Source organism: Medicago truncatula, chromosome 5 (assembly GCF_003473485.1).
Source record: "Medicago truncatula cultivar Jemalong A17 chromosome 5, MtrunA17r5.0-ANR, whole genome shotgun sequence".
NCBI classification, from domain to species: domain Eukaryota; kingdom Viridiplantae; phylum Streptophyta; class Magnoliopsida; order Fabales; family Fabaceae; genus Medicago; species Medicago truncatula.
In genome coordinates this window covers 27,970,941-27,984,596 of record NC_053046.1, presented here as the reverse complement: position 1 = coordinate 27,984,596, position 13,656 = coordinate 27,970,941, and the positions used below count along the sequence as shown (strand labels likewise).

At 32.8% G+C, this 13,656-nt stretch overlaps 1 protein-coding gene across 1 annotated transcript; it reads left to right on the top strand.

Moving 5' to 3' along the window:
* The first annotated feature begins 822 nt into the window (after positions 1–822).
* LOC11432120 (synaptonemal complex protein 2) lies at positions 823–13,164 on the top strand. Its single transcript, XM_024783874.2, has 19 exons — positions 823–1,254; positions 1,366–1,415; positions 1,552–1,759; positions 1,862–1,987; positions 2,094–2,192; positions 3,911–4,587; positions 4,667–4,915; positions 4,999–5,127; positions 5,206–5,274; positions 5,348–5,458; positions 5,808–5,915; positions 6,015–6,125; positions 6,198–6,284; positions 8,317–8,382; positions 8,474–8,581; positions 8,682–8,768; positions 8,904–8,963; positions 9,596–9,699; positions 12,496–13,164. The coding sequence occupies exons 1-18, from the start codon at positions 1,089–1,091 to the stop codon at positions 9,695–9,697; spliced, it is 2,613 nt and encodes an 870-aa protein (XP_024639642.1). The 5' UTR covers positions 823–1,088; the 3' UTR covers positions 9,698–9,699; positions 12,496–13,164.
* Positions 13,165–13,656: the final 492 nt, after the last annotated feature.

The following is a 13,656-nucleotide window of genomic DNA, read 5'->3' as shown; positions in this document are numbered from 1 at the left end:
TTTATCGTATACATCCGATTATTGTTATAATCAAAAATTTATATTTTAGATTTATTCATTGAACTATGCATGTGACCTTTATTAAAGACCATATAAATCATTTATTTTTTTATTGAATAAACTTAAAATGTAGATATTTGCTTATAATAGTAACAAGATAGTGTATTAATTTAAACTAAAATATTTGAACCATAATTTTTTATTTTATTTTTTAAGAATGAACCATAATTTTTAAAAAGAAAATGTTAATCGGTGGCCCGAGGCATTAGTTAAGAACCTAAAATGGTAAATTTTTATGAAAGTTAGTGTAATCAGTACATTGGAAATTGAAAAGTTTATTATTTTAAAAAAATAATTACTTAATTTAAAATGCTTAAAGTTAGTGTATCAAGTGTTATTCTAAAATAATAATCATGCTTAAATTGATCCATACACTTTCATCATTTTGTGTCTTTGAGCCCTGCATTGTTTTTGTTTGACTTAAGTCCCTTTACTTTGTAAAAGATTTGGCATTGGTCTTTCTGTTAACTTCAAGTTAAAAAAAAAATGTTAAATCTAACGGTGTGTTGCGTGGAAAAGTTATTTCACGCCATGTCGCACACTAGACAAAATTAAAATAAATAAAATTATTAATTTTTAAATATTTTTTATAATATTATTATTGTATAATTAGAAATAAAAATTATTAACAAGTGTTTTTTATACATTTTTTTATATGACGTTCATTTTGAAACAGAAATAATTATCAACATCCATCGTTTAAAGTCAACAAAGAGACCTATTGACAAGTCAAAGGTCAATGCAACAACACTGACGTGGCAAAGTCGGTGCTAACATCACAAGTTAATGCCACGAACAGTGCTTACGTGGAAGTGGAAAGCAAAAAAGCGAAATGAGAACGCTCGCGCGTTAATATAAATTCTTCACCACTGTTTTATGGCGCCTAATTTCATTTCAACAACACTGAACTGAATCTTCTCTGCAGAGCGATAACAGAATACTGTGAGAGAGAATATAAACCCTGAAACTTTTCATTCAGATTTCTAGGGTTTCATTTCTCGTTTTCCGTTTCGATCTTCGCCATCGCAATGCAGAAGCTAGGAGGATTTCCAATCTCGAAGAGCCTCGATAGATTCAAATCGTTGTACGGTTCAGCGTCCGGAACCGCAAAACCGTTATCATCATCAATCTCTGCGCGTCAATCTTCAGATTCCGTTTCATCGGGAAGTTTCGCGAATTTGAAGCTAACCGCAGGTTTTGATTCTGATTTCACTTCGATTTTCGTTTTCTTTCTGCTTCTATTGATCGTAATCGGAAAATTTGAGCGTAATGCTGTAATGCGTTGTTTGATTTCTTCGTCTGCAGAGAAATTAGTGAAAGATCAAGCTTCGGTGAAAACAGATCTTGATATTGCGGTACGATATGATTCTAATTTGTGATTCTGCATGTAATTTAAGAAGTAGAATGCTTGAATTTTGAAATGTATGAAACTCAGGGTTTTGTTTTGTTGTTGTAATGAACGGTTATTAATTTCTTGCTGTTAATTTGAAGAATACTAAGCTTAAGAAATCTCTGGAGCATATTCGTGCATTAGAAGAAAAATTGCAGAATGCGTTTAACGAAAACGCGAAGCTTAAGGTGAAGCAGAAGGAAGATGAGAAATTATGGAAAGGACTTGAATCTAAGTTCTCGTCGACTAAGACTTTGTGTGATCAACTTACTGAGACTCTTCAACAGTTGGCTGGTATCGTTCAAGATGGTAAGTATGAAGATTCACTCACTAGGTTTTTCCTATTTTGCTTTTTGTTCTTTTTTTAGTATGTAATTAGTTAATTATTTCTTTTATTGCGTCTTGTTATAGCTGAAAAAGATAAAGAGAAGTTGGAAAGTAAACTCTCAGCAAGTTCAGAAGCTCTTGAGAGTTTGAATGAACAGATGAATGGTTTGTCCTTGAAGCTAGATTCTACAGAGGAAACAATTAAAGCTCGTAAGTTCTTTTTGTTAGTTTTAAATTTAGTGAAAAAGTTGATATGAAAAGTTGATTGGTTTGAGGTTCTGAATTCTAATGAAATATATTGTTATCCTTATTAAAGGTGATAATGAGCTAGTGAAGCTGAAATTTGCTGCTGAAGAAAGGGAAAAGTTTCACAGTGATGAAAAGTGCAGAGCTGCAAATGTTATAGAAGAGAAGGGTGAGAGTTAAATTGCAAATGACTATTTTGAAGAAATAATATGCAATGTATTGAATGTTTTATATCAAGAATAGGAATAAACAATGAATGATATAGTGAAACTTGAAGCATGTCTTAAAGTTTTGGTCCAGCAGGTTCATAAGTTCTGTATGCGTGTGTCTAATGAATTTAGGAATAAAAGATATATTTAAGTAGTTTCATGTTAGAAAGGTCACTGAGCTTTTGGTCACCCAAGGTCTTACATTCAGTTTTATTGTATAAATTGCATACAATATATATTGTTTGTTGATAGTTTATCATATGTAGTATTTATTCTTTAGTGAGTCTGCTTTAGTGGTATGGATACTCTTTCTTATATAAAAATCTAAGGTTTCATTATGCAACTCTAGTGGAAGTTCGCATAAAATAGTGTTTTTATTAATTTTTTTTATTTTTTGACCAATGCATAAAGTAGTGTTAATCATCTCTCTGTCTGGATTTCAAACCATGAAGACATTTCTGTGAGTTGGCATGTTAGAGAAGTATTTTTTGTCATACTTATTCAAGGTAAAAATATAGAAATAGTCTATAAAATAGAGCCTGTAATTTGTATCATTAATCAATAATATTCAGATTAGTCAAACCGTTCAAGTTGCTATCAAAGCTCTTGATCTGGGATGCTTTGCATATGCATCAAAACGTTAGCTACTTCAAACACACTAAATAGGAGACTGAAGCAGAAGACTGACGTAGTTTGAAAGTCATCTTTAACTAATGCTTCTGGTGAGGGTACTGAACCGGATGTTAGAATTACCGATAGTCTGGTTTTGAATTGAATTGGCGCATTTTTGGAGACCATGGAGAATGAATATCTCAAACATGACCTTTCTCCTCATCAACAAGCAGAGCCATCTAGAACTCCCCATTGATGGTCTGTACTTTGTTCAGGTAACTAGGTAGGTCACGGTCAGACATATTAAGTGTGCTAGGCTATGGCCTGACTCATACAGCTGGCAGTATATCATTAGCATAACCATTTTAAACCTTTTCCAGGCATCATAAAATGTTTTTGAAGGACGAAAAATGTAGCATAAATTTGGTTCAATCTACTATCATACGTCTTCTTATTTCTTAGTGAGGTTTAAGGACGATCTACACTTTCACAGCATCACCTCAGTCCAAACAATTCTTGTCATTTTGTTAAAGATTTAGAATTGTTTTATACATGTGTAGACCATATAACTCTATTTCTATTGATATTATGACTAAACAAATACTTAAATTCTCTGCTTAATGTGTACTACAAGTTGATAATGCCTTTACATGTAAGAGTTTCTTCCTAACTTAATACTATGTTGCATTCCTTAAGAACTGACATGTAAAAGTAAACTACTCTTTGATGTTTACTTGGAAAAGGCTGAATAAGATGTTTAAAAATTGACTTAATGTTAAAAAAACATAAAGATGTCTCCTTATATGTTCTAGAGAGACACATAGTAAATGTCATGGACTAAGATAACATAGTAAATGTTCAAGATGTCTCACGTGGTAGTAGGTTCAGGATTTTCCTTCTGTGCCACATCATATTACATCAAATCAATATTAATATTAAACTATTTGGTCTCTTTTATATTTTCGTGCTTTCCCTTAAATCCTTATAACTTCATCATAGTGAATATTCATAATCTTCAAGTTGCTACTAATTTGTATTGTCTTATGGAATGCTAATTTGTTTGCAGATACCATGATAAAGAATTTAGAAGACATGTTAACTTCTAGTAGATTGGCTACAGAGAATTTGAACTTAAAGTTGGGAGAGCTTCACCTTCAAATAAAAGTCAAAGATGAAGAAATTACACATCACATAAACAGTGAACAGAAATTGGATAAAGAAAAAAGTGATCTGCAATTGTGCAATGCTGATCTTGCTGAAAAGCTTGGCACGTCACTTCAGAAAATAAACAATCTTGAAGGATCACTTCAGGAGATGGCTGCACATTTATTGAATTTAGACAAAGAAAGCTTGAACCTTGTTAACAAGTTTGATGAAATGAACTCTCTCTATACTTCCTGCTTCAACTTGGTCCAGCACGAAAGAGACACTTTCTCGAAGCATGCTCAAAACCAGTATGACGTGCTTCATACTAAGTTCTTGGTATTGTCATCAGAAAAAGATGAAATTCATATGACGAATCAAGAGTTAAGAAGTAGTTTGAATGATCTTCGTAAAGTCCAAGAGGCCACTGTAGCACAGTATACAGAGGATTGTCGATTAGCTGCTGAGAGAATTCAGCGTTTGGAGTCAGAAGCTGAAGCTTTAATCTCAAAAAAGGCAGAAACAGAAGTCACAATTTCCAAATTAGAGGAGAAAGCTGAAATTCTGTTAGGAAGTGTTACATCATCGGAGAACCAAATGGTATTATCGTTAATCAGCTTTATTTAACAGAATATCAACAAACATTGTGTTCGTTATTTTTATATTTAATGCTTTGCAGCAAGGTCTACTGCTCAAAATTTCAGCTCTAGAGACTGAAAGCAAAGAAAATATGGAAAGAATGCAGGCAGACATATTGAAGAAATCAGAGGAAATTGATACTCTGCAAAAGGAGAGGATGAAAATAGAGCAGAATGCAGACTCTTTTGACAAGGAAGTCCTACAGCTTCGGAACATCTTAGAGGAAAAAGAACAATGCATTTTGCAGCATACAGAAGAGGAAAAGAAGCTGGAAGATCAGATCACAGAGGTTTTAGAGAAAAATATAGTGCATGCTTCAATTTCCTGACTGGTGTTTGTATACCATATAATTTTTTTTGCATGCCTTTGCAGAACCGGTCATTATTAACTGCTGCTGAAAGTAAACTTGCAGAAGCTAGAAATCAATACGATCAAATGGTAGAGAATAAGCAGTTGGAATTGTCAAAGCATTTAAAAGAAATATCTCAAAGAAATGATCAGGTGTTGCATATAACTGGTTACCTATAATAGGTGCTTGATGTACTGTGCAATAAGTTCTCATAACATGCATTTGAACAGGCTATTAATGACATTAAAAGGAAGTATGAATTAGAGAAGATGGAGATTGTCAAATTGGAAACAGACAAGGTTTGATATGATATATTAGTCTTTACAGCAATTACTCTCCACTGAAACATTTTTGACCAATTTTAACCACCAGGCTGACAAGGCTATTGCAGCAATTGAGGGAAGGTGTGACCAAAAACTTGCAGAGTGCAAAGAAGAATCAAGGAAGCAGTTGATGCACATTCAGGAGGAACATGCTAAGCTGGTATCTATTAAAAAAATATAGAATTAAAATTATTGACTTCTTACAATATTTTGGTGTTTGATTAAGATTAAAAGTTGTCTTTATGAAAATAATTCAAATAACCCCTATTTATTTAAACAATTCAAATATTTCGTAATTTGTACTTACACTATTCAATCAAGTGATAGTGTAATTTGATCGAAGTGAATTAGAGTTTGTAAATTACTCTTTTTGGGGTGGTTATGTACCTCATGTGTGCTGTGACGAGACGATGTTATTGCATCACTACTTTCTTAGTATGAGATTTGCTTAACATTAAGTTGAGAAACATCCAAACACCAGGTAAGCTTATTTCCTGTCCAATCTACAGGTTACTCATATGCAGCAGGAACATGATAAGAGGCAACTATGCCTGCAAGCTGAACACAGTGAAAAGTTAAAGCGTGCTCAACTGCAAGCTGAAAATGAACTGAGAGAGGTGTAATATTCACACACTCGCAAAATAAGACCTGAGCTATATAATATGTATACAAATTTACTTCATCTGCTGATATCCTGATACCTTGATTACACGTAGAAAACAATGTTTATGAGGAATGACCATGAAGCTCAGATTAAAGCATTGAGGTGTGAACTTGAAGATGAGTGTAGGAAGCTAGAAGAGGAGTTGCATCTCCAGAAATCCAAAGTATGGAATACCTATGATAAATTAATCTCATCACAAACTGTGTTTTTTTATATTATTTTGCAATATTTCCAGGAAGAAAGGCAAAAGGCTTTGCTGCAGTTGCAATGGAAAGTGATGAGTGACAAGCCAAAAGAGGACCCAGAAGTTAATTCAAAACAGGTTGGTTTGTGTAACCAGTCTCTCTGTGTCTGTCTCCGTTAGTTTATTTGCATGTTAGTATACAAATATATTATGTTTGTCAGATCATTTTTATATCTTGTAATATATATGTCTGCTGTAACCCAAAAATATCACTGAAGCTAACTCGATGATTCAAATTAATCATGCAATTATAATTTGAACTAATCAATTTTCATATTGTGGCTCTATTTTAATTTTAACTATGTTTAAATCATGTGAATATATTATTTCAGTGATTGAATGATTGCATAGGATCAAGAATAGTCATTTTGTATTATATTCAGATAAGGTCGCCACTGTCTTTGGTAATAATCTGTCAACTCAACAGGCTCTACGGAATAGTAGGAATACCGGTTAGTTTAATTTATTGGAATTGAAAATTAACTAGTGATTGCTAACTGCATTGGATCAAGAATAGTCATTTTGTATTATATTCACATAAGGTCGCTACTGTCTGCGGTAATGATCTGTCTGACTCAACAGGCTCTAGGGAATAGTAGGGATACTGTCAGTTTAGTGTATTAGAATTATGAATTAACTGGGCCTAATATAAAGTTAAACGATTGGCCAAGTCATTAATGGGTACATTGGCTATACCTGGCCAATGCGGGATCTTTTGGTAGACAAGGTTCCGGAAATGACGACAAGGTTAGGAAAATGAGAAGATATTTTTTTGTTCAATTGTAACCTAAAATTGCTTCAATTTTCTTTATATTTTTTTACGCAATCCTATCAGCTGTGAACTTATTTGCTCGGAATAATAATGGAAATAAGAATGCACTGCTTCATATTTATATTCTTTATGATTATCTTGTCACATATAGGCATAATATGGTTTCTTATAGCTTGACTATTTTGTAATGACAATTTACTAGCATGCTATTAGATGGTTTCTTGCAGCTGTATTGAAATTTAAGTTGAAAATTTTTATGGACGATTTTGCATATAAAAGGGTGTAGGTTAACACAGAGCTCCCTCCCAAGCAGCAATCTTGTTTTCTTGATAAATAATGATAATAGATATTGGTTTGATTATCATTTGTGCATATCAGTTGTTATATAATGGTATTTGTCACTAGTCATAAATTGTTTCAAGTTTTGAAGTATAAAGACAACTGCTACAGTAAAGTAGTAGAATTCGCTACGTAGGCTTTGTTTAGTACAATTAGGATAAGTTAATTAACAACCATAAAGGTAATTGATAGTAGATCAATTAAGTTTTAGCAAAAAGATATTAGCTGAAAAAAAGTTGATATAATTTCAAGTTTTAGGAAATGTTTATATTTTTGTACAATAAATTTAATATAATTATTAATTTTTATACTAATTTCAACTTATTTATCATCTTAAAAATTGGAATATTATTTTTTACTATTTATAATTTTTAAATATTTTTATCAAATGAAATGAGATGATATTATTGAAATGATAAGTTCATCTAATATTTTTTATTATAATTTTAACATGTTTTGGTACATAAAGATATGTTCTCTGTTCTGTAAAAGCGAATATGCTCTATATTATGTTTTATCTTAATTATGTATTTGGCTAATGAAATTAGCTTTAAATATATATTTTTTTAATTACATGAATTTTTAACTTTTTATAATTTAAAAAATAAATATATTTTCGAAAAAATGACTGCATTCTATTTTTTTGTTTTAAGAGATAAAGAGAAATTTGATTAAAATATTCTATTTTCACCTTTAAAGATGAAATATGATTTATTAAAAGATCAAAGAAAGAGTCTTGGTAGTTTCCTGCATGTAATGGTATAGCCATAATATTTTTTCTGATCATTAAAAGCTCTCCATTAAGGATGAGTAATTAAAAGATCTAATCGGTCTTCATTAATAGGAAATGTAATGAACATATATAAATATTATGACAATATGGGAGATATATGTTAAAATACATTAATCCAAGTTGAATTTGTGCATTTTTAATTGATCTTTCCAATGAATGTTGAATGAATTTGCAAAGTTAACCATTTTATTTTGTTCGTGTGACAGGAATACTCCGTTTCATCGATTAAAAGAAGGAGTTCTTTTGGTGGCAAAAGGAGTCAGCATGAACTAGTAAGAATGTTAACTGGAATAGACAATTTATTTTTCTCCTTAATACATCCAAGTCATCTCATTTGTTTTGTTTTTTATCTCCTCTCCATAGGAATCTCCTTACTCTGAAGAAACGGAAGCACCAGTGCCGAAGTTGTTGAAGAAAGTGGAGAACGTAAAACCAGGAAAAGCAGGAGGCATTCCTAAGCATCATAGAAAGGTGAGTTACTTTTCTATAAAATGACAAATGTTTTAGGCCTTTTAATGGTTGTCTGAAATCATATTTAAAAATTACCTTTGCTCCTATACTCAATGAGCAGGTAACTCGCCATGAATATGAAGTTGAGACTTCTAATGGAAGAACAATTACAAAGAAAAGGAAAACAAGAAGCACTGTCTTGTTCGAGGCATGTATCTGTTTCTCTCTAAATGCAATCAATCCTATAGATGTACACATGAATTACATTTCCACACCACATGGCTTGGCTTTCAAGTGCAAACTTCTTATTTGCCTGAAAATATTGAATTTTTCTGTTTATCAGGATCCAAGAAAACAAAAGATAAATACACCAAAAACAAATACCCCTAGAACTTTTGTTAAGGTAATCAACTCAGCTGAAACTCTCCTTTTTATTGGCATGTCATTTATAGATTGCTTTTAGCATTATTCCTTTAACAAATCAAGATGCACAACTCTAATGAATATGGATGAATTATTAGAAGATAATTTATTTTATCATCTCAAACAGAAATATTTTCATTTTCATTACCACACTATGCTGGTGCTACTAAAAATGACGATTGTTAAGAACATATACGATCTTATTAGTTTAAAGATTTTATTTATTCTAATCCAATTATTGTTTTTGAAGTTCAGTATTTTCCTTGTTGGTTTGTAATTTGTAAACTATTTTTATTTGGATATGCAAGACTCATAACATATTTTGAGAATCTGGTGCTTTCAAATGTTGTTATGCCAATTAGTTTACCCTTATATATATTGAGTTACTTCGTGTAATGCTACCGACATAGTATAATTAAAAGCGAACAGAAAAGAAAAGGTTTGTATGAATGTTATTTTCTCCCTTTTCCTGTAAGACTTTAGGATAAACCAAATCAGATATAATACTAATCTTTGTACATACCTTGTATAAGGTGACAAATAAGTGCTTTTACATATGTTATGCTGTTCCTATTGTGCTGTAGTTATATTTTTTACATTTCATTGATGCAGAGTCAGAGGGTTGAAGACCATCCTCGTCCTTCAAATATCGGTGATTTGTTTTCAGAAGGGTCTCTAAATCCATATGCAGATGATCCCTATGCATTTGATTAGAGGTACTTATAATCAATATTTATAATCCTGAAATTTATTTCCGTTTAAACTGGATGCTTGCTCCTACTAAAAGCCATACTATAATTACTGAAGCCCTTTCATAACTTCCTAATTTTTCTCTAAGGTATAAAGTTTTAATCATATACTTAAATAAAGATATAAAGTCCAACTATTACAGAATGAATATTAAGTTTTCCCAAAAATTCTATAACTTCTTGTCGCTGACTTTCTCAGCCATATCCTCTGCCAGGGAATAAATACCTTGAAGGTTGTAGTTGAGTGGTTTAAATCTAAACCTTTGGATATTTACGGCTTATCTTCTGAATTTTATATTCTTTATGGCTATATATCCTTGAACAGCCATATGAGAGATGAGAAAATATTTTGAAAACCTGAATTTCTAGCATCTTTTGTCTGTTAAAGTTATATTATGATAGGAACCCCATGCACGAAAAAGATAAAAAGTGTATAACTAATTGATGGCCATCATCAAAATTCCCGCAAAACCTGAAGTAAAGCTCCTCACTCAGAAGAAATTTGTGCCCATCATCAAAATTCCCGCAACTGACTCCTCCCACTTGACACCACTATTCTCATATCGCCCTTTTCAATTTTATTCCTCCCCAATATTCACTTTTGTACTCCAGATTTTAGTTCCACTTGCAGTTTCCTTTGAGTTCTTTTTTATCCCTAAAATATTAATCTGTCCCTGAATGTGCATCACCACATGCCTGAACTTCAGCTATTTTCTCCGGCTGGAGTCTTAAAGTTTGGAAGCATCTTCTCATATAGTCTCTTCTATGAATTGTCTTTCTCAATGAATAACTAACTTAGTTTTCTCCCCCTGTTCCACAATATTTCCAGTAATCAATTCTTTTAATGTTATTCCACACCTGTGCTCTCCACATCCATCCCCTGAGCGCCACCTGCCTGAATTTCAGTCATGTTCTTGAGGCTGGAGTCTAAAATTTTTCAAAGCGTCTTCTCATATAGTGTCCTATAGATTGTCTTTCCAAATGATTAAGTAATTTGTTGTTCTCTGTCCCTATTCCACAATATATCAAGCAGCCAATATTTTCCATGTGGGTAGATCCTTTATAAGAGTGCATATTTCCACACAAGGAAACTCGAGCTTATAAGTTACTGGATCAATTCTTTCTATCACTTGACAAGGTCCATAAAGTCGTGCAGCAAGCTTATGATTGATCATCCTAACTACACTTTGCTACCTGTACATCTGTGGCTTCAAAATCATCCTATCACTTTTTCAAAATTCTGATCATCCTCTTTTTATCTGCCCACTTCATATGTTCCCGGGCTTGTTGTAGATGAGACTTGGTTATTCCAAATCCCACCCCCCCGCCTGAGTCTCATATGCTTCTGAAAGTAGTGACTGCATGGTGTTTATACTCCATCTAATCCAAACCTCTTATTTCTCATCCCTACCCTCGTTATGCTTCTGAAAGTAGTGACTGTATGGTGATTTTACTCCATCTAGTCCAAACCTCTTAATTTTCATCCCTCCTCTCGTTCTCCTGCTAGATTTTAAGTCCACTTATTTTTCTGATTATTTTGCTCGACTTATTTTTCTCAGTTTTTGTTTTGCGTCAATTATCTGGAAAATTAGCCAATACACCGTTCCTTAAGGCTTTCTCATGGTTCCTAGAAATAGTCTTTCAGTTTCTGTCCTCGTTTCCTTTGAAGATTGCTTTATGTAGCTATTATTTTCTATTAGGCATGGACTGCTATTTTCTCAAATGCTAGTGACAAATAAGTTATAAATGAACAGTTTTACCGACATAAAAAATAACCAGACCAAGTGGAAACTATGAAGATGTCATCATAATTCCGAGGATTGTTGATAGATTTTATGACTTCCATGTAATTGTGATACACAAGCACCTAAACTGTATTATACGGAAGATTGTTCACCTGGTGGTGTAGTGGGCGCTTGTATAATTATCCCAACCAAAACTGATTTGAATTCCATCAATATCCAAACCTTCCTCAATCTTTCTCAATGTTTTTGTTGGAATTCAAGTGTGAGTAGTTAAGTCCCACATCGACTAGAAATGGAGGAAATGTTGGATATATTGGTAAAGATATGGTGCCTAGGTCTCTTAGGGACGTGGACGTTTAGCCCATTGCCGCTCCCCAGACCCCCGAACAGTTCTCTATCTCTTTCTTAATGACGAGAGAGAGGGAGCGGGAGAGAGAGAGAGAGAGAGAGAGATTAAATAATTAAAAGGCTGTGTTCACATTTGGATCTCTATTTATGAAAATTGTTTGGGTCAGATTGGATTTCGGATTACACCTTGTGTTCATCTCAGAAATTGTAGGACACGCTTTAAAAAAGAGTAGGCCATTCTTCGTTTTAGATTGCAGTGGAATTAAACGAATAGTTGTCGTAGTAGATTGTTTATCCTGACTCCAAATTTCACGTGGATAGTTGTCCCCGGACTTCGAAGGGCTCCAGTTTTTATTTCTTTCTCTGAATAAGTACATCTGACAGGCAAATGCTATCCTGGGTAAAATGGAATAAAATTCATGAATTTTGTATCCTTTATTTGGTGTACAAACTATTTTAAAATTTAGTCTTCCTTATATTTACACACACTCATTCACGCGCACACACACTCAATCTCCAACAATTGTTAACCCCTTCTTTCTATATATTTTCGAATGCTTGTACATTTTCATGTGATTCTCAATGCAGTGCTGAGAGTGAAATATCTTTATTTTGAGCCAAAGTGATTTTTATTTGGCTTCTTTTAATTCCCTATTTTTGATGCTAACAGACCTGATCTGAGCATGAAGTGGAGATTGAAAGCATCAAGCACAAGCAGGAAGAAATTTTATTTCTGTTAGTTTTGATCTACAGCCGCTGATGACAGAATGGCAGACTATTGGTCCACACAAGGGATTTGACTAATGCGAGTTCCCCGTGTAATTTGTCAACGTTGCTGGGTTGCATTACATACCAGTCTCTTCTTAGTACGCTTGTAAAGAATAAAAGGTCCCCTGAATTTTTTCATGATATTGACATAACTGTATTAACTGTAAATTGCAATCGCTGCGTCTGTAAATACTCAGAATTCAACTCTTTTTTTACTGAAAAACAATGATGTTTTTCATCACGTGTGATGGTTAGCAAGGATCACCTAACGCTATAAATTCTGTCAGAATTAAGATTAACAATAGACCGTGACCCCAGAGTTCAATGAGTTGCATGTAAATTTGGTGGACGCTAGAGCACAATAAATATTTAATCCCACCTAGAGGAAGAGCCAAAATTGAAGCCAAAGTGGCAAATAAACACAGGTGAAATGGCTGGAGTAGGTTTTGTCTTATTGTCTGTGCCTTGGATTTACAGCACAGTAGAAGAAACTTTCACGACTCATGTTATGGGCAATTATAATTTCCTATTCCTCAACTACTACGGTTGGAGGAATGAAAATGATTTTAAAAGAACTCAAATTTTCTATGATGCAATGTTAAGTTCATAATCTGGGTCATGAACATTTTCTCTTAGAATGTGTTCCATTTGGAAACATTTCTACTAGTATAAGACCTGTTATACTCCAATTTTATTTATATATTTTTTTTGAGAGATCCAATTTTATTTATATTCTTTAGCGTTTATTTAATTATTGTTTTAATAACACTACCAAAATTGTTTTTATTGTTTTAATTATTTGATTGCAAGATGACAACTACCCGTAACCGTATCCTTCAAAATTAGAATAAAAACTACTAGTAACCGTAAAAAAATAAGTTTTTTTTTAGAAAGTAAAAAAAAAAAACAGAGAGAGATCAATGTTTAGAAAACACGCTTAAATGTAAATTGAGCATTTCCGTAAAGTTTGATGTAATACTATATAATTTTAATAATTTACACTACCAAAAAAAATATAATTTTAACAATTTATCCCCGTGAGTTTAGCTCATGCTCAGTTGGT